Source organism: Anticarsia gemmatalis, chromosome 3 (genome assembly GCF_050436995.1).
Source record: "Anticarsia gemmatalis isolate Benzon Research Colony breed Stoneville strain chromosome 3, ilAntGemm2 primary, whole genome shotgun sequence".
Taxonomy (NCBI): Eukaryota; Metazoa; Arthropoda; class Insecta; order Lepidoptera; family Erebidae; genus Anticarsia; species Anticarsia gemmatalis.
Genome location: NC_134747.1, coordinates 10480092 through 10506047, shown reverse-complemented (window position 1 = coordinate 10506047; position 25956 = coordinate 10480092). Strand labels below are relative to the sequence as shown.

The window sequence follows — 25956 nt, the reverse complement described above, 5'->3', positions numbered from 1 at the left end:
TCCAAAAAAAGAGGAGGTTTGTTATCGGCCTCACATGACTACAAATTATGAGAAAATCGAGGCAAGGGTAGTATTTAAGTTATATTTATTAGCGCGGTGTACCTATAATGGGCATAGTAGGCATACATATCAGAACTTGTTAACAATTAATTATTGTTTTCGTTGCTGTGCATTGCATAACAGGAAACCGATTTTGCTCGCAGGAATCAATCTGAGCACAATTCTAGATTAAACATGTATGCTTAACAAGACGTCTTATAAGTAATTTGTTGATTTGTTTTTACAACAACTTACCACTGAACTCCTTATCGCACATGAGTAGTAGTTCAAGCCACTGCGCTCCACTGACGCTCGGTATATTGAGGGTCCCTCCATACTTGTCCGGCAAGCACTTCGGACTGATGTGTTCATGTAAGATCTTGCGGTCGTTGCCCATGAACACGATGCGGGAACGAAGCTTCTCCTTCAAGAACGGCTTGAAGATCTTGAACACCATGTCGAAGATGAACGGCTGGTTGATTATGTATAGGCCTTTGATCCTGAGCGGTATGGCTTCCTGCAAACATAGAGAGGTACATAAGTAGGGCTTAGAAATGTCTGTTGACTTTTTGCATGTTATGCTCTCAAAAAGGAGACCAAATGGAAAAGGAACTACTTCTGGATTTCTGAATACGATAAATTTGAAATGGTTTATTTGCCAACATTTATGAAGTACCATCAACAAACTTAGAAAGTATTTCCTTTTTCACAATTTACGTCGACATGGCAAATACAAGTTTATTTTTTTGGGTAGGTACTAACCTGTAACCAGTCCACGATTCTATTAGCGAAGCTGGGCGTGAACTGCAGCACGTGTTGCATGGAGAGGCCGTCCATGTCGAAGATGACGACGGCGCCGCAGATCTGCGTCTCCGGCTCCAACATGGCCGCCTCCAGGAACAACACGCAGCCCTTGAACACCTCGTCTAGAGAACACTTGCTTGGCTTCCATTTTTCTAAAAAAAGACAAATTAAATATTAAATTGTAGGTTTTGCCATCAGCTCCACATATTTCAAGACTATTCTAGTGACTTTCCTCATATAAATCTATATTTTTTCTGCTCTAGTATATTTTAAGTCTATCCCATACACTTCCCCAAAACAATTTATCACGCTTAAAAAATCACACTGCAGTTCCGGCGTTTATCCGTTAAAGTAACAGACAGACAGATAGGTAAACATTTAATGAATTTAGTCGTATCATATTATTTTGATAAACATCTACATACATCGTTTTTGCATTACCTCGAGATAATTAATAAATTGATGTGTACGTAAAACCAGAGTTGCATGTTTTAGGTAAAGCAAATTTCATTAGGCAAAGCAAATTGACCGGATAACGTGTCTATTAAAAGATATTCATTGATTAGGTACCTATATTATATTATAGTTCAAATATATGATAAAACTACAAACAATAGGTTTTGTAGCTCTAAAAAGCACATGTATGCTATTATGAAATTCTACCTAAACGTAAACATGTAAAATGTAATAGGAATAATACAGCGTAATACTCCTGAGCAGACATTTAATAAACCGAAGGCTCTGCATTACTTGCTTTTTTCATGTTTTGATAAAGCGTTATTACGCAAAAAGATGATTATGGCAATAACATAGTGCCGTGAGATGGAGAGTTTGCTTTGTCCGTTGTAATTTATCCAGTGTCGGCATTGTATTATTGTGTAACGTATTATTTGTCGATCATTATCTGCGGAACAGTGCGTGACCATGTAAACCCATGAATTCCATAATACTATTATTTTATCTTCGCTATTATGTATTATGGATATTACACCAAAAAAACACACAATATACCCGGTAATGTATAATCTTATACGATATTTAAGTATACAATTTGATCAATTAGTTGATAAATGCAATTCATGATTGTGTGCAAAAAGTTCGAACTTTGATTTGAGTTCATTTAATAAAACGCACTGTCAACAGAAAAATGATAAGTCATCGATATAAAAAAGTCTAGGCAGATACTATTTTGGCTTAGTTTTTAAATCAACAAAAAACCAATGAGAATTAAAATCCTAGTTCCAAATATGCAATTACCAGAAGGCTGGTCTTTTTTTAGGACAAAGCAATGTCAATGCTGCCAGTCTTCTGGGCACTTTACTTAAAGACAGCGATGTAATATTCTGATGCATTTTTTAAATATTTATTTATCTATATATTTTAGTATTTAACTATCGTAAATATCATTTAAGTTAAATACGTTGTAAAATTCTTTGAAAAGTATACTTACTTCCTAATTCAAGTACGAGTACTCTGCGTCCGAACTGATCCCTTGTAGGCAGCACTGTGAGGACGTTCTGATTGAACACGTTGGTCTCCTTGCTGGGGATCAGACCGTCATAGTGTTTCGCGTGCTTCTGCTTGAACGCGTAGTACCGCTTGATCTGGAAATTATACAAAATAGTTTTAGACAAAGATCAGCTTCATCATAACAATATTTTAGTGAAGTGTTTTTGGAATTATTATTATATTCAGAAACTAAATAATATAGGTAAAGTAAAATTCTTTGTAAGTTATATTTTCATAGTTCTTATCCCTGAACTCTTGAATACCCATTGATCTTTTAATCAGTGGATATTCAAAGTATATACTGATTAATAGGTAAAAGTTAAAGTTGGCAAAATGTATGAAAATGCAATAAGATTTCTTACCAAGTCGTAGGCACTCTCTGGGTAAAACTTGCAGGGCCTCAGAAATCTGATCAGCCAGCACTCATTGTCCGTAGGCACTAAAAGCTCTGTATCCTCTGAAAACAAATAATATGAGACATTATTTTCTGTAAATGTTTTTGTTCTAAGAAAACATAGGTATTGTCATTTTAATATGGATTTGGCAAGAAGGAACTGGATATCAATTAACTTGCGATTCTTTTTTAATCAAACAGATTTTTAAACGTCTGCAGGAAATTCTCAAATTAAAACGTACATCTACAACTATTCTCAGAGTAAATATAAGTACTTAGTGGTATAATAATGCACAGTACCGGTTTGACTGGATTGCGAATTGTACAGATCAATGAACCGAAATACTTAACGCCTTTCTACCGAATTACACTCAAATTAGAGCCCACTTATCTATAAGAGATTTCTTTAAAAACTTTAAACAAAACTAGGTAATCCTTGAAATTGTAACAGGTTTACGATAATACAATATTAGTAGATACTAAAAACTAGTACTAATATAAGAACTATGTATTAACCAGCCAGACGTTTTTAGTCTATACACATTAAACAATACATTATGTACATAGGCATTAGCAATTAAGGTATATGATTTGTAAACTTGACCTTCGATTTCTAACAAAAAGATTGCTCTATGAATAAATCATTTGCTAATTATCTCGAATATTTGAACTAATCCTATTTGCCAAGTATATTGTTTGCTAAATATGAGCGATGAGAATATGGGCAAGATCACGAAATGATATTTTTCAGTGACTCGATTATTATGGACTTCATTAAAATGAAATAGAGGCCAAGTTTTTTTTGTTGTTGTTTTTTTTTTGTATGTTTATGGGGAGAGGGAATGCGTGGTACAATATTGTTTTATTATTTCGGCGTAGACATTTTTTTGTAGAAATTGTTTAATACCTCTAATGCTAGGTGAGGTGTTATATTGTTTCAAGTAAGTCCAAACGTTACGCTAGACTTGTGGACTTGTGGTCAATTAATAATACACATTACACGGTACTAGTGCTATTTGACTTTCAAACATTTTATATTTGGGGTGGGATATTGGCCACTAACTATCGAGTAGGTATGATTTCAGTGCAAAGTAATGCGTTTTATTTTTTATGAAGTTAATTAAGTATGTCTGTTGATATCCGCGATATACGATAATGACATCTCATTTTGTTGTTTACTCTTTTTTGTTGCGATCGTAACGCGACAAGGTTGCAACTTGATTAACTGAATTAAAATTATATTATAGAACCAATAATTACTATAATTATATAGTTCATGACACAAGTCACATTATGGTTCTCAATTATTATCATAAGTACTATTTTTAGTGATTGAGCACGTGACCAAATATTTTTTCCGTGACCATTAAAATCACGATTTTTTATTGTCTGGTTTGTTTTTAAAGAGAGTGAAAAGTAGTGTATGTTAAAGGATTTAATGTGAGCAGATCTCATATTGAAATAAGTCCACTATATAAGGTACTTAGAGAGACTGTAGGAAAAACATAATCGTTTTTCTTTTAAGTATCTATACAAGAAAGTTAATAATCTATGGATGGATATTTATTTCGAATGCGTTTCCTATTGACGTACAAGTTTTATCACAAATAGATCACACTAATCTATTATTATTTGTTGAGTAAATAGTTGTCTTTTGATATGTGCTACTTTAAGTTGGCAAACTAGTTATACCTATGGGTATAGGTACCCACCGACGTGGTTGTCAGAGATTAAGTCAAAGACCTCCGTAAATGCAATCATTTATATATAAATACTTGCTCTTGATTGCGACTTCGCCCCTGTAGACGGCGTATATTTTTATTTATGAAAGCAGTTAACGCAAAAAAGCAATCAGAACTGTTAGAAAATATTCTAAAAGATATAACCTTATCTTTGATTGTCAGAAAACAGATAAAAGCTACATGCTCTATCTATTGAATATTTTGTTTTAATTTCAAATCTTTGAACACCGCGTAGGTTGTAAGTATTTGATTGTATTTTTCTTAATTGTTATTAAAATAACACCAATTTATCTTCTTGAAATCAAATCAATTAATATGATTGTTTTCCGTTACACGGTCGAACATATAGCGAAGTTAATCATCACATTGTTAATTTTATTATAACAGTACGACTTCCATATAGTGATAATGGTTTCCCATGAGTAGATTCCCATAACGGATATAGATTCAAATAATTAGCAGCTATTTGTCACAATGTTAATAGTAACTATTCAAATAACCATATAAGTACAAGAAATAGCCGTCATTTCACATGTGAAGGTTTTTATTGCATATACGTTTATTGTTCATGAATTACAAATAACTTTTTTTTTTAACAAAAGGTGACAATTAACAATGACGTTTAGTTTTTACATCGATCTGTCACTTGCGTCTGTAGAATATTGACCCTTGTCTTACGACCTCATGAATTCTTATTATTCACAAAACTAATTATGCTAATAAATTATATATTTACTTATCATCATTATTTGAAGAATCACTATAATAAACAAATAATATTGTCAAAGACAATGGACGTGGTTGACAGACAAGATATTTGGTAATTTAAAAAAAATCGGCGAGGCATTTCTCGTAAATATGACTATGGATTCTGAAATATTGGTGTCAATACTGTCAATCATTCGTACATACAAGTAAAAATATATTTACGTTAACTGTGCAAAAAGTGATAGTAAAAAATATTTATTTAACATTTATTGTTAGTTTGTAATTAAGAGTTTTTTGTTTACTATATGCATTGAATGTAACAAAATACGGAACAGAAATCCTAAAGAAAATAAGCTGAGGCGATTTCTTGTCTATTTTGTATGGAAATTCTTTCACAAAGATTTAACATCGATCATTTGACCAACAGATTTTTACTTAATTAATAATTTTGAGTGCATTTTTGCCATTTACCAAAGGGATCAAGATGTTCTTAGATCTAGCATAGACGACTCACGAGGCCTTAGAGATCCTTAAAATTTCCTAAGAAAACAAATGTGTATTGAAGAAATGACATGACATACCTTCAAGCAGTCTCCTTAGTTCTTCAACAGCAGGTTTGATAATTTCTGGAGTTTCTCTGAGCTCTTTGCGGGCGATCTCTCGCACCGAGTCCCTCGGCTCGTCGAGCTCGAACTGCAGGAGGAAGTCGCCCAGCTGCACACCTGGGATCTTGTCCAGGTCCGTCAGCATGTGTTGTGATACTGGAAACCAAGAAAAATCGTTTAGTTTACCTTTGTTTTAGCTTTAAAGTGGGTATATAGTAGAACATTATTCACCGAGCATTGTTAGCGGGCTTCATTTTGATTAACTTATTAGGATTAATGATTACTATTGTAGATCGTCTTGTAATACCTAATTGTGCTGTAAATTTTTGTTAACACTATGGTTGACTGAGTTTAAACTATTTCTCGATACATCACCAGTACAGTATAGTTACATTGTACTTTGCAGACCATTAACTGGATCATAAATGATGATTTTCGAAGATCAATCGAGTAATACGCCAAAGTTTAATGCTAACATTTCCGTTCACACTAATTGACATTGCAGCAAGTGGTTCTTTCCATCGTTCGTTCATTCGGTACGTTTGATTCATTATCGTTCACCGTTAGCAATGCAAAGGTCTTCTTTATTGTCCAATTACGTAATTACTTTAAATGATAAGATATTGCTATTTATAGGTTAATAATACGATTAAATAGGCGTCTCATTAAGCCCTACATCCTACCCTAATTTCATTTTAATGGTTTAGAACATTTTTCCATTCGGATTTAGAATATTCATTAAAAACGCATTAAGAATTTTATAATGGATAATGCGACAAAATATAATAGTTTTGTTGCTACTATTAACGAATAAATACCAATTTATAGGACTTCTACGAATAAACGTCCGAGTAAATAATTAACTTATGCTGTCTGAAATTACATTATGGAACATAGACACAGGTTAAAATTGCTGAGCTTGTTTCGGAAAATCCACACTCGTCGAGGCCAGCTAATATTTACAAGTATATTAAAATATGTATAGACAAGATGAACTTTGTATGTAAATAGTGTGTAGTTCTTGTAATAAACGTGTAGCACGTTACAGGATGTGTAAACTTAACACACAGACATGCAAACCTACAGAAATTACAATATTAATCTCATGCATGTTCAAATGTTTTACAAGATAATATTATTTAATTTACGAGATATTTTTTTAGCTCTATAATGAAATATCAATACCTACTACATCAGCAATAATAACAGATGTGAAATTATTTCGGATAACGATTATATCAATTAAAGCCAAAATTTAAATCAATAAATCACAGCAAAGTGTACTAAATTAAATAGCGACCGCAAGATTTTTGTCAGCGGAAATTGATTGCATTAGAATTTCGGACTCCATTTTCAATTAAGAAATTAAAATAGGTCGTGGTCTTCGTTTTTTTAAATATTAGGTAGTGATTGAAATTTAAAAAATATTTTGTGTTGATCACAAAACACGGATTTTCTCATTGTGTAAATAAAGAGATGTTTTATGTAAATTATTTATTTGTTAACTTTTCACCTGAAATGTCACGACTATAAGCGTATGATAAGATATTTCATGCTAGCCTTGAAAAAACTTTTAGACCTTTAGCTATTTACTATGGAAATAAATAACAAACATTACAGTTGTGCATAATTTATGTATAATATTGAGAAATCTGAAGACGCTCTGAAAGTACATAAAATTTGAATATCTTTAAGTGTAATGCAACACGATCATTAAATGAACAAGAGAAAAATGTACTAATTTAGAATGTCTTATAAAAATGTATGATAACCTTAAAGAAATAAAAGTTTAATGATAGTATACTGCATTATGAAAGGGAGTTATTTCAGTTAAATTATAGATAAACATTCTCGCGTATGATGCACAGAATCAATCAACATAGACCACTAATCTGTGGATTGCATTCACAGGCTTAGCGTTTTTCACTACCATATGTAAACTGGATCTATTTTTTTGGATTGAATGCATTTATTTGGCGCCCTGACCTCATGAGAGAAAGAAGCTTCTCATAATTCAAAATATATAAGCATTTTAAAAGACATACTTTTTAATTTTATATTTATTACGGGAATTAACGTGAACACACTATCTACCAAAATCTATCACTTTGCTTAGCAAACTAAAAATAATGGAATAATATCGTATACTGGTAGTTATACGTATTAGTAGTCTAATTATTGGTCTTATTGCAGGCGTATTATTGGAACGAGAGGATATGATCAGTGATCAACGGGTAATTGTTACCCGACACGAACCCACGAAACATTATCCTTGATACAGTAATGCGAAATATGATCGAACTGCGCTACTCTCAAGATAAATTTATACCTTCAAGTGTAATAATGTTTGATATTATTATGTGTAACTATATTATTGATTTTATATAAAAATAGAAATAAATGAAAGTCTATGATGTTAAGAGCGTATTCGTTGTCTACATGAAATGGATGAACCTAAGTAAATAAAATAAACAAATAGAGAGATGAGAATATAACGTGAAAGTATTTTATTGATTTTCGTATAGTTAAATGATGTTTCAGAAAATAAACGCTCGGTAAATGAATGAAAGAGAAATGACTGCATTGTCCTATATTGTTTTATAAATCACTCTTTCGAACAGCTGAGTGAGCATTTCATTCATGTTAACGCAGGCACATGTGAGATATCGTTGCAAACCGTGACTAATCAAACGCGGAAATCAAACTAATATTGACTGAAAACAACGCGACCTATTTAATCTTTAAATAAAATACTGTAAATATTACTCACTTTTCCCCATTGTTATATAAATTAATATATTGAATGAAGTTTATCGATGTATATATCACTGATTCGAAATGGCAATTCACTGAACGACGTTGCAGCGGGCGTCTAACCACGGTACTGAGTTTAGGCTAGTCAACATTTACTTATATCAAGCGCCGAGTTTACGTACATTAGTCATTATTACCACTACAGTTACTACCCACAGGTTTTTTGTCAACTAATGACAATATTGTTTTATTGTAATTACTTTATTATAAGCATTTAGTTATAGAAGGTAGTTTAAGAAAGTTGGTAATGAAAGTTGACGTCAGATGTATAAACGTGTGTCTATTAGACCGTGGCGTGTTCGACTCGGTTTTGTTTGATTTATCTCAAGTTATCGGACAGTTTTTGTCAGTTGCTACACACAACTAAAACATTTTTTCATGGTGCCTTTTTTTAAGCTAGACTTTGATTTTACATATTTGAGAATTACTTTGTGCTAATGATAAAAGTCCGATTTTTTAAATCTCATTGTAACATATTTGAGCAATAATCTTAATGTTTTGATTGAATAGTTTGCCTAAAAGGTAATTGGGATATCTGCCCAAATATTGAGTTGACAACATTTTTCTGATAGAAACGAAAGCACCTAGCTACTAACAAGTTCACATGCTACTTGTTAAGTATCTCATAATGTTTTATAAATCAAAGGGAATGCTATAAAAATATTGGAAAATCTTATGATTAACCAAAAAATATTCACCCTTCCGTCAAGCTATCGAGATAATTCCTGTGTCCGGTCTAAAGACTAGTTGAACTTGTTTTACTTAGTAATTTGGTTTAAATATGATTGTAGGAGTGGTCGGCCATTGTTTGCTGTACGCAGACATTGTTGTTACTATTGTATGGTTTTAATGTTTTTTAACTGCCGCCTCTACTTAGTAGCTTCTTTATGTATATAAATCATTAGACAGTGTATTAAGATTTGGCGTAATGACGTTTATTTTCTTTTAACACGAGCCTATGAAAAACGTGATTTGTAATTAGAAAAGATGTTTGCAGTTTACTAAAGATAAGGATTAATTTTATTTCGTTGTTAATTTAGGGTCTGTGTCTGAATGACGAGGTTTTTCTATAGTTTTCCTTTTTATGACCGAGTTGAATAAGCACCCACACTGAGAGGAAATAAAAATGAAATTTGTATCAAGCCTCATACAGCCGGTTTCGCTTGACTATTGGATGCAATATATATTTGTGAGAGTGTTTGCACTTTCGCTATGTCAGCAGTTTAGCACGTCTAAGAATAGAATCACTCTTGTGGCGCTTGCACACTCAAATTGATTATGAACACTAGACCCATACTTGCAACGCTAGGAATAATATAAGTAAACGTATGCTAATGTAAGTATTAATAGGTAATGGTTCCCAAACTAGGGCTTTAAGAACTCGAATCACACGTTGCTGATTTTTATTAAACTAAGCTAACTAAGCTAAGTGTTTTTTTTAAGTTATGCTTGCAAACGCTCGCCAAAAAATCCTCTGCTACAGAACTTGGAACGAGCAAAAACATAATTTTTATAAATCTATTGAATTCTTCAGTGAGTATAGACGGATCTTCATTGCTTGTGCTTTCACAATATTGGAAGTTTTGTAAAAACTAATAGCGATACCAGTTTGAGGATTAGACACGTAAATTCCGGCTTTAAAAATAGCTCAGTTATTTTTAAGCTTAGAATATCCATAGTTCAAACGGTTATGTTTTTATAGATTATATGAATCTATGAATACCTTGAAAATTTTGTTGTTTCATGTTTATTTTTGTGCTGATTCGCTTATTATTTAGTAGTTAAATATTGTCAATAATACAATGATGTACGTACCTACGTAATAAATTGAAATGTGCGTCATACCTTATTGAGCTGTAATTTCATGTATAATACAGAATTCAATGTGGTCTGTGTGAAAAAGCCAGTCAGAAATGAGTGTAGGTACCTAATAATACATTACTACTACCTACAGCGTTTATGACAAATTATATTCGGGGAATTACGATGAAAATTCCTTCTATAATAATTTATTAATGAATTCTGACGTCCTTAACTAATTAGATCACAGGATAATTTAGGTAGGTACATTAAGCGGTAAGTAGGTATTAAAAGCGATATTAAAATGGTAGTATAATATGTATAACTCAACTCAGTTTTGCTAGACAATGTATGGAATATATTATATCTCGAAAAAAGTTTTGTGGCGTTGGAAAAAATTACATTAAAATTTAGAAGGAAAATTTTAATGTAATTCAAGAATTCGCTAGTGAGGGATAACGCCATCTAGTAGCAAGTAGCAATACTAGTTTCAATCTTCTGTAAACGCGTGTCATTTTCTAGTCGACAACAGATGGCGCTTAAAGATACGACGCGTACTTTGCAGATTACGCTTGTCCCACGTTCATTCATCATTACTCATTTTACAAATATATATTATTCATCTTAAGGTAAGACGTTTATGTATAGATAATTAGAAGTCCAAAGAAACATTGACCTGGCTCCGCTTGTAAAACAACGTCTGCATGACTAACGAGACGACTGACTTTGCTTAGAGGTCCCTACCTCACGGAGGCGCTAGCGATGTCGATATTTTACCCACGATCACAATTTCAAGGCAACATTACCTAATACTTAGATTGAACTGCAACAGCTGTTACGAATCATTTAAAACATTAAAACTCATACACAAGTTTAAGTAGGCAAGACCGCGTCATTTTCATCACCGAAAGTGATATTCTAATCGGTTACCTTAGTTCAAGGTCTTTAAACTATGTTGGGAAAAGTAAGTCGAATTCAAAATATAAACACGTGGTTTTTAATAGTATTGTATGATAATGTACGTAATGTGAATGGTTGGCAACGGAGCGGTCGTGTGTCGCATGCACTCCAATTACATCGACAACAGCGTCATCAACCTACATATTGAGGTAGTCTAGACATCACCAATCAGCTCGTAAATTCGGACTATGATCTCTTGATGTTATTGATTTGAATGTGTTATGTTGATACATTGTTAGGGAGATATTCCTAGGAATAGAAAATAATTCAGTTCTAACTGGTTCCAGTGTCTTTCTTGCATATTTCTCCCTTAGGTCTTTTCCATCGTCAAGTAACTTTATTCAAAGGATAATGTTGTGATAAAAGTTCCTATAGTAAAGATAAATTAATTATAATTAAGTAAAATAAAATGACTTTCATAACAATTAACAGTTTAGCGACAAATTATAGTCTAATATGATGAAAATAATGTGACCCAACGATTTCGATACCCACTCCAGAATTGGTCCATCTTTTTTGGTCACATTTAAATACAGTTTTTCAGTCCCTGTATTTCTGAATAAAACGAAAGTGTCATTGATTGTTCTACTTTATGGAGTTATTAATTCTGGGTCACTGAATCTAGTTTGTGAAAGTCTGCCTTGACTTAACTTTATTCAGTAAGGTGCAAATTAAATAATCGCTATTATGATACCTCTCTTACAACACTGATGGTTGTAAGTAATACTTGTATCGCAACGCTATGTTAAACAGCTTATAATATGGCGCTATTTGTAAATATTTATAATTTACATAAGTTACGCTAATGATAATAAAATAAAAATAGAGAGTTCGTTGATCTGACATTCTCGATCTGCAGCATAATTAAACTTATCTGACCAAACAATAAACTACTCACCCAAAACTATCTATTCAAACAATAAACTACGGTGTCCGAAACCTAAAATAAAAAAATCTACATCTACTTTTAATTCTTGTTTCTCATTCACTTATTGCATTCTCTTGTCCACAGATCTATTATTAATCTGTTATGTAACATAGATAACAAATAGTTCATAGTGCTGTAAACTTGACATTCATTGCAATAACATTCACTATATTGTTGAACTAGTCGAGGCAGGTGCTCCAGTCTATGCGTCATAGAGCATATCGATATTGTCTATAAATGTTCCACCACATGGCCATTCTGCGCGTTGAACAACTTTTTGGAGCCTATTTATTCACATTAAATTTATTAGCTTGCATAGTTTGGTCTCGCATTCCAAAGCTCTTGATAGTGGAATTTTATTGTTTATTTTTGTAAAAAGACGTCTCTTATTGCAAATATATTTAACTGAATTTATAAACAATGGTCGATTAGTTTATCACCAGGTAACTTTGATTAACGAATCATTTGAAATTTTCACAGATATGGAAGATCTGACTACACGTCATAGTTTTCCTCAAAGTATGCTTACAATGAAAAGGTCGGACCTTGGATCATTGATCTCACCAATACATAAATTATTCCGTTTTGTTATTCTTTACTCAATGCAAAGACACGTAGAAATTAAAGTAGAAGTAAAGGAAAGGAGAAATTATTTTCCTATCATATGCTTTCACGATTGCACCACACGTGCCTGTAAAGTGATGTAATTTTTCTACGAAGGGTGTTAGTCCAAGCACATGTTTGGGAAGGCGCCAAACATCAGGTTAATGTCCGATTACACGTGGTTGCAATACAAACAGACACACAACAAACTAATGTGGCATTGTGTTAGATAAAAATACACTTTATCACTTTTATAGTCTGAGAAGACACTGTTACGATGGCTGTTTATGGAAGGAATGAAAACTATGAGTCAGGAAGCTTATTTGCATATTATTATTGTTGTTTAATGCAGAGGTAGATATTATGTCGTGCTGTACAGACACATTACTAAGTTATTTCAGTTCCGTGTTTTATGAGGCATATTACAATACCAAACTGTGGTTAGTCCTCTTCGCTATAGCTGGTACCCCTAAGATAAGATAGTCCTCTCTTGCAGTTATTTCTCCTGTTAGCCGTGGTTTATATCACTCTTATCCAGGTCTTGTACAAACAAACTGAAACTATCGTTGACCCATTTGGTCACAGGATTTCCGACTCATAATCATATCAACGAAAAAAACAATTACTGACTCACAAACCTAAATACTGCCAATATTAACTCTTGCTTAGACTGCATGGATATCAAGCCGCAATTAAAATGCAGTAAACAGTAATAAAGTTAAGTACCTACATACTTTGTATAGATAAACTTTTTCCCATGAATGTTCACATTATTGCGTTAGGTCATGCAATGTGACGAACGCAAACATCCATGGACTATTTTATTCACGCTAATAAAATAGAGACAGAAAACAATCTGCATTTAAAATAAAATCGTAAACTTTATGGTTAGTTGGTTATTTAATTAAAATACTTACATTTAATAAATAAGTGAAAATAGGCATAAAAACATCACAAACAGGATGACGATATCAACCACAGACTACAGAGTAGATAATAAGTTCAACATAAAGTTATACTAAAATGTGTCACTCGCTCTTTGGACGCGCATTAATGATAATTAATTACTCAGGATGCTATCATTGTACATACTGACACGTAACAGATGCTCTATTGAATAATCATTGCCGGAGACATTCCATATTGAACAAAGGACATGCAAAGGTAAAATCTAAATGGCACATTGTATTCTTCAAGGAAAATAGAATCTCAATCATCCTAAATAAATCAATGCTGATATATCCTGGACTGTCTGATTGCCCAAGGAATTGAAATATACATTTAACACTTGTTTTATCGTTAAAGGAAAACAGACCAAGACAACCACGTTTAAGAGTCTCTGAATTGTTCGTAAAAAAGAACTATTTTTTTTAATCTGCTCTTGGCTAGTGAAGTGGATTTGAGGCCAAATCCTGTCTCATCCTGTAATGGGTGAGCATTGGATTAATAAACAGATTCTTCAATAAATGCAATGATTATTAACTAAAGGTTGAACCTAATCATAGCAACAATACTTTATTTAGTAATAATTTCCTGTCGCGGTTAAACTTCTTGGTTTAAGGAAAATTCAGTTATCAATAGGTACCTACTGAAAGAAAGCAAATAGCAACAAAGCATTGAATTGTATGAATCAAAACATATGTACATACATTCATGACACATAATTATACAAGGATTAATAAATAATGCAGATTTATTGCAGCTGGTATAACCGACCTTATGTGTCGTCGTTTTAACATTGTCCGATCATTATCTTGCCCAAATCTTCTGTACTTTATAACCACAGAAACTTTTTATACGATTGCGGAAAAAGTCTTATAATTATAAGCCTTGAAACACTGCCCTTAATCTCATTATATAAGGAGGAAATAGGAAAAACAATTCTATCTTTCATGATCTAATTTTGCGGCCATAATAATTAAGGTCAATGACCTTAACGCTTCACGCAGTGATGATCTATGGTAGTCGCAAATCTTCATCACTAGACACTGTACTGTTTGATTAAAAAGAGAATAACAGATCCATTCTTTCTCTTGTGCTAAAACAACATAAGTTTTCATCGAATAAAATCTAACTTTTCGTGCATTGCATTAATCGTAAGTTAACTCGAACAACTTTAAATTGCATTTAATTTCAATGTCAACTAACAGTTAAGTAGCGAACTATCTAGCAGCCGTATTCATTGTCATAGTATAAAAAAGAGACAAATTATCTGCTGAAAAAAAAGACGCGTTATTGCCATTGACAAATTCGTTTAATTTTTTATCTAATCAAAGGGCGTGAGATGGGAACGGAACGTGACTGACGCGGAGACGTGATGAAGGCTGTATTGTGCAGCCAAGCGTTGTTATCAAGGCGTTGAGATAACATGATGTTAAGACAAACTCCTTGTTCAAAACGTTGATAACAATATCTCGGTGCATCTTTATAGTGATTACACACGTAGGTCAGTTTTTTATCTTGATGATTCTGTGTAATGTGTGATTGTAGTTTTCTGATTTGTTGATAAGGAATACGTAAGGAAGTTTATGTAATAGTGCGTTGTAGGTTTTGTTTCGTTATGAGGAAGATGTGATTTGAACAGAATAATTTGATAAAAGATAATGATTAAGAGAAGTTTACTATGTAGTATTGATATGGTAGCTTAAAAAAATGCCGTTTTCTGTTAGGTCTGCGAAAAATGGGGACAAGTCTTCCTTTTTTTCTGAGATGACATCACTGCGGGTTATTGCGTAATCTAACATTCCATCTAAGCTTCAGTAAAGCTCTCATCTCGGTAAAACAATGGCTATGATACAAATAATTTTATAGGAAGAATGACTATTATATAAAGAACCTTTCGATATTATGATTAACTAGCTGACCCGCGCAACATCGCTTGCGTCACATAAGAGAGAATGGGTCAAAATTTTCCCCGTTTTTGTAACATTTTTTACTCGTACACTGCTCCTATTGGTCGTAGCGTGAATTTTAAGAATTTTTCAAATCGGACCAGTAGTTCCTGAGATTAGCGCGTTCAAACAAACAAACAAATAAACAAACAAACAAACAAACAAACAAACAATCAAACAAACAAACTCTTCAGCTTTATAATATTAGTATAGATTCAATAATATATATATTGCGTAGATCTACATTATTAAATATACTTACATACAAGGACAGTCGAAATTCTTATTAAATCTTCTGAACGTGCTATTTTAGGTTAAGTACTGGTTAACCATTAATGGAATGCTATTGTACAAAATTACCCATTTTAAACTACACTATAATTTGCGGAGATCTTTATACGGGTTTATTGTCACGGAGAGCTAAACTGAGGTGGCTGAGGTTTAAATGGACAATAATAACATGTAATTTTTGGACATCATAGGTATTTTATTTTGGCTGGCGTAATATCACACTACTTTTGATTACGTAGTGTGGAAGGTAAGGTCAAATGCGTAAAGTATCGTTCGGGAGGAGACCCTTGCTCAGAAGTGGGACGGCCATGGGTAACATTTTTTTTTCTTGTGTGGTCTGATTATTCCTATTCTAGATATTTGTGAAATAATTGCGACGCATTGATAGATAACATATTATTATATTATTGTTGTAGGAAATCGGTTGAAACGACCTAAGCTAGCCTAATGGGCAAATGGCTGTCTTACGATTTACTTTTAAAAGTAGAATGTATGTAGTACTTTTCTTGTATAAGTAGTAAGAGTTCTATATTTTATCATCTTTATATACTATAGATAACCTATAATGAATCAATTGTATAACTTTTGAATAGTTTCGTGCAATTACGGACAAAGTTTTAAATATCTGTTTGAATGAATGAGTAACTTGAATGAAATGTAAAGGTCGTAGGCTACAATTATTAAATTACATGATTGACCACGGAAAATACGCATAGCTTGAAATTTTCCACGCGATAAAAGGCTGATGCCTTTTAAAACCACACGCTACATTACAAAGTTCCGAGAAATATCTGATGTTGGCATTAAACTTTCGTTTATAAAATTGTTATTAATATAATTAAGTTAATGGATGTTTTTTTGTAAACAAGTACTATAAGGCTTGCTGCACACATATTTGCCAGTGATTAATCGGCCTAGCAGGGCGACAAAACCGAATGTGTAGATGAAGCCGATCGGCACAAGCTGAACAAGAGATACGAGTCGGTTTTGTTGCTCAATAAAAATTGCCGAATCCGAATATATCCGTAGCGAGCCTTACGTATCTAAGTTTAGTCATGGATTTATATCAATATAAATCCAACCATTATACTCCTCCATGTAACGTACAACATGGTGTTAAGAAAAACATTGCGCACAGATAATTCATAATATTAATCTATAATAGACTAACTCATAAAAACTTCCACGAACTTTTTACTCTGGGAAATCTTCCTATGTGGACAAAGTCGCTGGCAAACGTTAGTGTCATAAATAACCGTTAACACAACTTTTTTTTTTATCAAAACTAGGTTATTATTAGAAAGGTTAGTAGATAAGTGGCAATGTTTGTTTAATAAGTTATCACCACGCATAATGTAACACTTGGAACTTGTTTCTCAACGGTGACGAATATGATGGTGATGCTTATTCCGTAATATTCCATCAGATGTTGTAGACTCAGGCCGACACATCAGTGGGCAAGAGCTAAGTACTCAAGTAGCACTCAATTTTAAGTTACATTTTCATACAGTACAGTTTGTTACAGTTGATGTTAAAACGGCAGAAGAGTTGGATAGAAATTAGGTTAGGTTTTAGTCTTTTTATACATTTGTTGGAATACGCAAACGGAAAAATGCCTACTTAGCCTAGTCGTCGTAAATAAATTTCAGAATTCAACACTAGGCTTTTGATTAAAAACATGTATGGTAAACGTATTCCAGATACGAATCTCAATAGTAAGACTATTATTGCTACGTATATACGACTATATATTGCTGCTAGTTGGGTACGTGGGTTGTAGAACCTATTTTTTTCTTGGAAATAATTACGTATACATAATGCTTTAACGAAAACGCCTTCACGACGGAGGCCTTACTAAACCGAAGGTAGACCGGATCAATACATTGGTTTTAACATCGATTAGGCCATGAAATAATATTCGAATTCGTTGTTTATTTCGAGTGTATTGAACTGTCTTAAATATATAATTAACTGATTTAAATAAAAATTTGTTTGGGCATTCTGAAATGCAATTAACCAGCATTGACGTCTGTAGTTTTTGTTAAAACCCATCCTTGTTATTTTAAAGCAGGAAATTATTTTGTTTATGTACCAAAAATAAATTAGTTTTCCGCCTTTGATTTTATTTTTACAAAATATTTAAGACATAGAAAAATCTGTCGAAGGGGCACAAAAAATACATAAAACTATATTTTGAAAAGATTCACAGCACAACAATTGTACGTATTCAGATTTGGTTTTTTATTTATATAAAGCCGAAATACTAATTACAATGATAAAAACACTGTTGAATATTGTACAAACTTATGTAATAGCCATTGTTTTGTTAGATTCAAACAATTATAAATTGTCGTCAAGATTCTGCATACAAAAAAACAAACCGTTTTTATTGTACTTAATAACTACACGTCTTTTTTGTTTTTTACTATCTGCATCAGCCTATCAAATGAGTCACCTAATTAAACATCAATAAACAGCGAACAGTTGATCATTGATCAGGCGGCTCGTGATCAATCATAAAAGCGATTACAAAATTAGGTCACATGTGGTCAGTTAGAAATGGCGCCGATGTTGATACTGTATTACGAATGTGATCATCGTAATTAAATATTTTAGTTTAAACTAGCTGACCCGTGCAACTTCGCTTGCATCACATAAGAGAAAATGGGTCAAAAGTTTCCCCGTTTTTGCAACATTTTTTGCTGCTACTCTGCTCCTATTGGTCGTGGCGCGATAATATATAGCCTATAGCCTTCCTCGATAAATGGGCTATCTAACACTGAAATCATTTCTCAATTTTTTTTAACAAACAAACAAACAAACTGTTCCGCTTAAGTATAGATGAACGCTATAGTCCAACAATGTTGTAGAGAACATTCTATGCAAGGTGGTATACCTTACCTTACCTTACCTACATCATTTCAAATTAAGAACATTAGTAACTCTTAGGTTTATGCAGCTTTTAGCGCCTGTTGGTGGTTATTTTGATACAGCTATTTTATTTTGGAAATACATAGAATTCTTAATTATAATCTAGATTTCTCACGAATGCCAAGGGTCTCTACTAAGTTGTCAGACAATAAAGTGTTTTTTAAAACAAAGATCTTTCAAATGTATAAAAGTGCCTTAGTTTGGGATGGGCTTAATTATATTTCGTGTCGAAAAAAATATTAGCAGTCAAAGTCTAATATTACAGATTAATTTTGCAGCAAAAAACTAGGTAGAGCATGTTTTTCTGTGAGCAAGGAGTTGGTGAACCTGTTTATAAAACCTGTCTCATGGGTGTCTGCCAATGAGGGAAGTCAAGTGCGTAATAAATGATATACGGCCTTCAGGTCGGAATAGATTATTTTGATTAGTTACTAGGTAAGCTCATATTTTATGTAGGAAAGCGAACTTGAAATTATTTGAACTTTTGTTTAAACCGGCTGTTAAAGGATTTATGAAAATCAAATAAAATAAATAAGTAAATATTACAAAGCTTATGTAAACTTCTTACTAATTAATCTTATTGTATGTTCATACCGACTAACTTGACCACAGAATATCGTATCATTCACTGTAAATATGATCTGATGTTTCCATCGTCTGAATATTTTATTTATTAAACAACTTTAACACCAGATAATAGAAACTGTCTGTCAAAAATTTCTCAAATAAAATTACCTGACGGCTTTAAATCGGTCCCTTAATAAAACATTTGTGATTCGACCTCTGCAGGCCTTTACATTTTTATATTTGGTACGGTTATATCATTGTAATGCCGTAAAGTTGTAGGCGTCATCTTCATGGCTAACAGCCTAAAACCCAAAAGAGGTTTACGTAAGGTGAAATGCGTCACACAATTTATTTTATTTGGTTTAGTAACAAGTCTTGTTCAGGGTTGGGAATTGGGATTAATTAGGTGATCTGCCTAAAAACTGTCGCTAATATGGCGAAATAGGTGTATTACAGAGACAAACGCAATCTCGTATTCATGTATTCTATCAATATTTATAAAATATCGGAACCCTATAAGCTTCTTGCTTGTTTACTAGTTTAGGGGCTTCTTCGGCATCATGAATAATGGCCATTTTTTACTGCAAATGATCAATACCTTTGGAAACGCGAAGGTCTTTTATACATTCATAACATAAGTATTGAACCATTTTCAGTATATCAGAAAATAAACGTACATTATTTTGTGTACTGAATTGATTTTGATGACATAAACATAACAGTGTTCAAACGGTAAAATATATCATTGCTACTTTTTTTTAAATATTTCCTTCATACGTTTGAAGCTCGCGGGCAAAAGCTAAGCTTAGAATAAACTTTATGGTTATTGTCTATGACGTATAAGGGTAAGTACTGTTCCGTTTGAATAAAAACATCGTTCTAACGAAGGATGAATATTTATAAATACGGACATGAGTCACGGATTTATATTTCCATCGACGTCATGATCGTAGGTACTGTTGAATTGATTGTGTTTTATGGAATTCGACGTATAGACGTAGTTTATGTACTAATTGTGTCGCCTAGTAATGGATTCTGGTAATAGTTACTAAGTATTCTAAAGTAATAGTAGTACAGTTTAGAACATTATAAATTAATACAATAAAAATTCTCAATCTCTTTTTCACTACCGCCTTCTTTAATGAACTAATAATATTTTAATCTAAGTATAAACGGGTCGGCATTACAAATTAAATATTGTTATAATAAAATCAAACACTGGCAATGTGATAGCACAATAGCGAAACTTTAGATTGAAACTATCCAAAATTATTTTCCGTATATTGGTAACTATTAAACCTCATTAAGTTGAATTCATAATTATCAGTCGATAATAAATCGACAGTTCGACCGTATTGATGAAATGTTCTTATTCAGTCCGCGAACTATAGTAATCAACGGCTAGTAATCACCCGGTATTAAAACTTTTTGCTACAAAGTGTAGCTTATTTGTCGCAACATGAAAATCTATATAATATTACCTATAATGTTCTATAATGACACTTTAGTAAGTAGTGTCTTGGCAGGATTCCGTGGGTGAAGCAATACGTTACTCGAACTAGATTTTTTCTGTAAAAGATATCAACACTGTTGCATTACTACAATGCTATAGTATTATTCAAAATTGCAGGATATGCCACCATTAGTAAAATCATTAGCGAGTTTTTCATCAGATTATTCAAATTGTTTGGTTCTTACAACAATATTAGTACATATTACTAGCGGTTTTTTTTTCATCTTAGACAATGATTTTCTAATGTGTAATAATAATAGTAATTGTATGCAAGTTCAGAAGTTAATCTGATCTTGTGGTAGTTATGTACAAAGTATTTTTTTAATTATCTGACTTATTACAGTTCTGATGTTGTACATAATGTTTATGTATCAAGTCATTAGTTTAATTTTGAGTAGTGGGTAGAATAAATTGATACGCTTTCTTATTTTACTACTATCCAAGATTTTATCGTACTCGGTGTTATCATTTCAACGTTATCTGGGGGCACGGAAGTGCCCCCGCAAGTCGAGCAAAAAAAAGCGGCACGGCCGTACCATCCTTTTCTCGAAGCAATTCGGGCTATTTTCGACCCCCCTATAATGTCGTTGTGGATAAAACAAGAAGCCTGAATTTTCAGCAACTAATTATTCATTGTATAAACACGGTATATTTAAAATTTCAGTCAATTTGAACCAGTAGTTTAAGAATGACAACTTGTTAAAATTTTGAATTTTGTCACTCACTGATTCACTGACTCACTGACTCACCGATCATCAAAAGTCTAAGGTACTTCTAGCAGACTTAGAAGCTTCAAATTTAGAATACAAATAGGGTTTAGTGTCTTAATCATGGGAAAAATTCAATATTTTCTAATTTCAGTCCAGTTTTCTAAATACACTAACTGCAACATGAACTTTGTAATCCCATATAAATGTATAAGATTACAAGATTACATTTGCAGTTAAGAATAATTACTACTGTAGAAAATAATAAATAATAGGTGTAGATAGGTACATACTATACGAGGCATAACGGGAGGGGATATAGGGTGGGTAAGGGTGTTTAGCCCATGAAAATGAAAAACATTCCCATAGGAAAATATGTTGAATTATAAGAAAAAACGTCTTTCCATACAAATTGGACTTATGTTCGTTCTACAAAAAGAAGTGAGATGCCACCAAAAACATTCTGTAAAAACCTCAAGTCTCGCAGCTCAGTCTTTCTGGCGTAAAAAGTGGTGAGATCTATATAATACCAAGTCGATTAATCTATTTCGTCTCTACTTAAAGAACCTTCTGTCTTAAGTTATTACATAAGTTATTATCATGCCAATATTAAAAATATTTTACGTTTAAAACAAATAGATCGACTTGGTCATCGCATGAAAACACAAATTCGCCATAAAAATTTCAGGAGCATTAACTTCTCGTCGTGCTGTGTAGTTTAATACATACAAATCATGCGATGGCCAGGGCGGTCTATTTGTTTTAAACGTAAAATATTTTTAATATTGGCATGAAAATAACTTATGAAATAATTTAAGACAGAAGGTTCTTTAAGTAGAGACGAAATAGATTAATCGACTTGGTATTATATAGATCTCACCACTTTTTACGCCAGAAAGACTGAGCTGCGAGACTTGAGGTTTTTACAGAATGTTTTTGGTGGCATACGAAGTATCCTAAATGTCATAAAAGCCATGTAAAGCTGGTTTAAACGAATACGACATTTCAACAATCTAAATCTCATTATTAAGAACTAAATGAGTACAAGACTTAATTCTAAACTATCTAAATATTATTATGACTAAATCTACTGTCACCTAATTATCTGATTACTAAACATTAGTGATACAGAACTCCACAGAACCCATCATTAATAATATTACAAGGCAACCCTTTATAATAATGTCTGTGCAAGTCATGAGCCAATATGATTCATTGTTTTGCATATTTACATTTCTCCGTGATTATTTCGCAGTACTTGTTATAATGTGAATATGATTGGTCCTGGTTTATATCAAATGACATGTAAGTGCCGTTACAAATATGCGTGCGGAGTGCAACACTCATGCTTCCTCAATTTAGTATGCATTAGTTTTTACGTCACTCGCCGGGCCACATATGAATGGCATAAACAATGTGTCAATTGAAAGGGTGAACGCACTCGTAAATGATTAGTTACATATATTAGATAGCGAAAGTAATGGAGCAAAGATCAAATGATCACACGAACCAGCATAGTGCAAAAGATAATGTTGGGGCTGGAAATTTTGCCAACTCTTTAAAAGCATTACTCGTAAAAGCTTTACAAAAAATAAATCGTAGAAAGTATTTTGTTCTGCATTACATTCCCTTTTCCTTTGTGCCGTTATTAATGCCTCACTGTTGGGCAAACGAGCTCCCCCTTTTTTCCAAGTTCTTCTACGGACGTACGTTTATCGAAAATTAAATAGCTGCCAACGACTGCCTTACAATCCTGTGGAAGATTCCGAGATGCATGATGGATTTTAATTACCTACAGTGTGAGTAAAGTTAGCGTAAAACTTTTTATACTCAAACGTATTTTCAGACACAGATAACGATCTCAGTCAAATCCTTTGTTAAAATAGTCAAGTAATGTACTTTTTGTAATAATTTTATGCAAGTCGACCATGAGAAGTTTTTCTGCAATTTCATCGTAAATGTTTGCAATGACATTTGGTTTAAATTATACGAGAGATTTGATGATTCTTTGATTATATTAAAATTGTACACCTGTATGGACGTAAACGATATTGACGCATATAAAATGTATTATTATGCCGTAATTTACTTTTCAATGATAATGCCGCAAATGCAAAGTTTAAAAGTAAATATCAAAGTTTAAATTATTCATCAGATGTTCGTATTGAACTAGTTTTATTTCATTAGTTTTTAACAAAGGTTTAAGAAGTTTATAGAGTAATAAGGAAATCAGTGCTTTTAACGTCGTTTTAAAGTTCCTTGTTTGGCAAGCTTTCGGTTAGGTCAATAATCTATATATTTTTTTTTTTTTTTAATATTTATTTTAATTTAACATAATTTATTGACGCATAGCCCACTTCCCTTTTCTAGTTTATTTTTGGAAAACATGCCATTTGGCTGAAGGTTTAAATAAATCAGATTTTTAAATATAAATAAGTCATTACTTCAAAATACTTATATATTAAAATGAGCATTACTTTAAGTGTAGAATGTTGTACACACGATTAGTAAATAGTCCCGACCTAGTTGCTTTATTTTTATTTTGAATCAGACTTCAGCCTTCTGTCTCGGAACGTTTAATGCTAATCGAGAACCTTGTAACCGAGCGCTGTATTGTCTTATTTAGAAATAGTTTATAGTCCGGAATGTTTTTGAAATTTGTTTTTTTCGTAATTATTACATAGCAGATCGAGGTTGTTGCCTCCTGTCCGGTCCGTGGCGCAACTCCAATGATAAGATGTATTCCAACGTGGCTTACATTCGTTTAATATGTTTTGTAACACATTTCACATTGAAATTCGAGAAGATTATATTGTTAATAAATATAATTGCCTAACCGTGCATTCGACGTTGATAAATATCCAGAATTAGAGCAAGGGGAAAGTCAATCAAGTAAAAAAAGGGATGCCTAGATGCAGTTATTATTTATGAAATAACATGAATCTTGTCGTTACTACAAAATTCATAGACACGATTAATACTTGTGACTAATATAATGCCAATATACCATTCGCCAGTCTGATAAATAACATAGTTTAGATACAAACCTAACCGACGCCCATGATCTTTATCACAAAAAATCTCGGAAAAAAACCATTGCGCGGTCATCAATTAACGTTTTTTATTCGGCGGTAGATTTGTTATTGTTTTTGTTGACACAACAAGTTTGGTGACAAGAACAATTTAAATATTGGCCTCTCATAACTCGATAATGTTTATTCTTAATGTAGTTAACAATGAGTTGTAGAGTGAATCATTGACCGCGACAATGAAGTCACTGGCATTGCTCCCTGTACTTAGGTACTAGTAACTATGTATTATGCTTATCTCCTTGACTTTTTTGCTCTGTTTCATATTACATTGCTTTATTTGAAGATCTATGCCAATAATAATTCGGGCAATTCTATAGGGGTCTGCTTGGGACTACCTTAACTGCCCTTTGACTTCTTTATATCACAAATAACACACCTATTTAGAAATTGCGAATAGTCCGCGTTACACACATATTACTGTGTAGATGACTTGACACAATAATTGTTTACCAATTATTGATAGGTCCCGAAAAAGTTTTAATGCGGGCGATGTCACATGAAGAAGTTTGTTTACAAAGAGGAATAACTGACTGGTGGAGAAAGGCTCTATTATGTTTATTGAAATGGTATTAGTACAATTTCTATGGTATCCAGATAAAAGCCTCCCTATTGAGGCTGTGACCCAGTTTCAAAGATCATTTTCAAAGCATTCGTTGTAAGCATCGTTATAATGTTTTGTAAACATGTCAAAATAACACAAAAACATAATTATTCTACATTATGTATTGTCAAAGTACTTACTTTCCGGAGTGACATCCCGGAGCACAATTCTGGTTTCCACTTCAGCCGGCATTATAACCACAACTTTGCAAGCTTATATCGATCTTGTACTAAAAGCCTTACGTTATTCACGAAAACGGAAACCTTGACACGTTTCGACTGTGGAGAATCGTATCCCGTGGCTTGAACTGTGTTAGGAATGGGTTCTATGTCATGTTTTTTTTATTTTGTTTTGATAAGGGTCCACGGAGTGAATGCGAGCGTCGTGGTTCAAAGCTTAGCGGTGACTGAGCGTGGTGGTCGGCGCGCGCTTATTTTCTCCCGCAACCGTCTGCATA

The 25956-nt window shown here is 32.9% G+C and overlaps 1 protein-coding gene across 3 annotated transcripts in view; it reads right to left on the bottom strand.

Moving 5' to 3' along the window:
* Positions 1-25956, bottom strand: part of LOC142987612 (alpha-tocopherol transfer protein-like) — a 27159-nt gene extending 1203 nt beyond the window's left edge. The window contains exons 1-6 of one of the 3 annotated variants that reach the window (XM_076136493.1): positions 25640-25956; positions 5778-5957; positions 2715-2809; positions 2294-2447; positions 802-995; positions 295-556 (exon numbers count right to left, since the gene is read on the bottom strand). In XM_076136493.1, coding sequence (XP_075992608.1) covers positions 295-556; positions 802-995; positions 2294-2447; positions 2715-2809; positions 5778-5957; positions 25640-25691 — 937 coding nt within the window. In that variant the 5' untranslated portion in view covers positions 25692-25956. Of the gene's footprint in view, positions 1-294; positions 557-801; positions 996-2293; positions 2448-2714; positions 2810-5777; positions 5958-6108; positions 6252-8571; positions 8781-25639 lie in introns of those variants that run through there. The other 2 variants (XM_076136494.1, XM_076136495.1) reach the window with 2 other exon arrangements.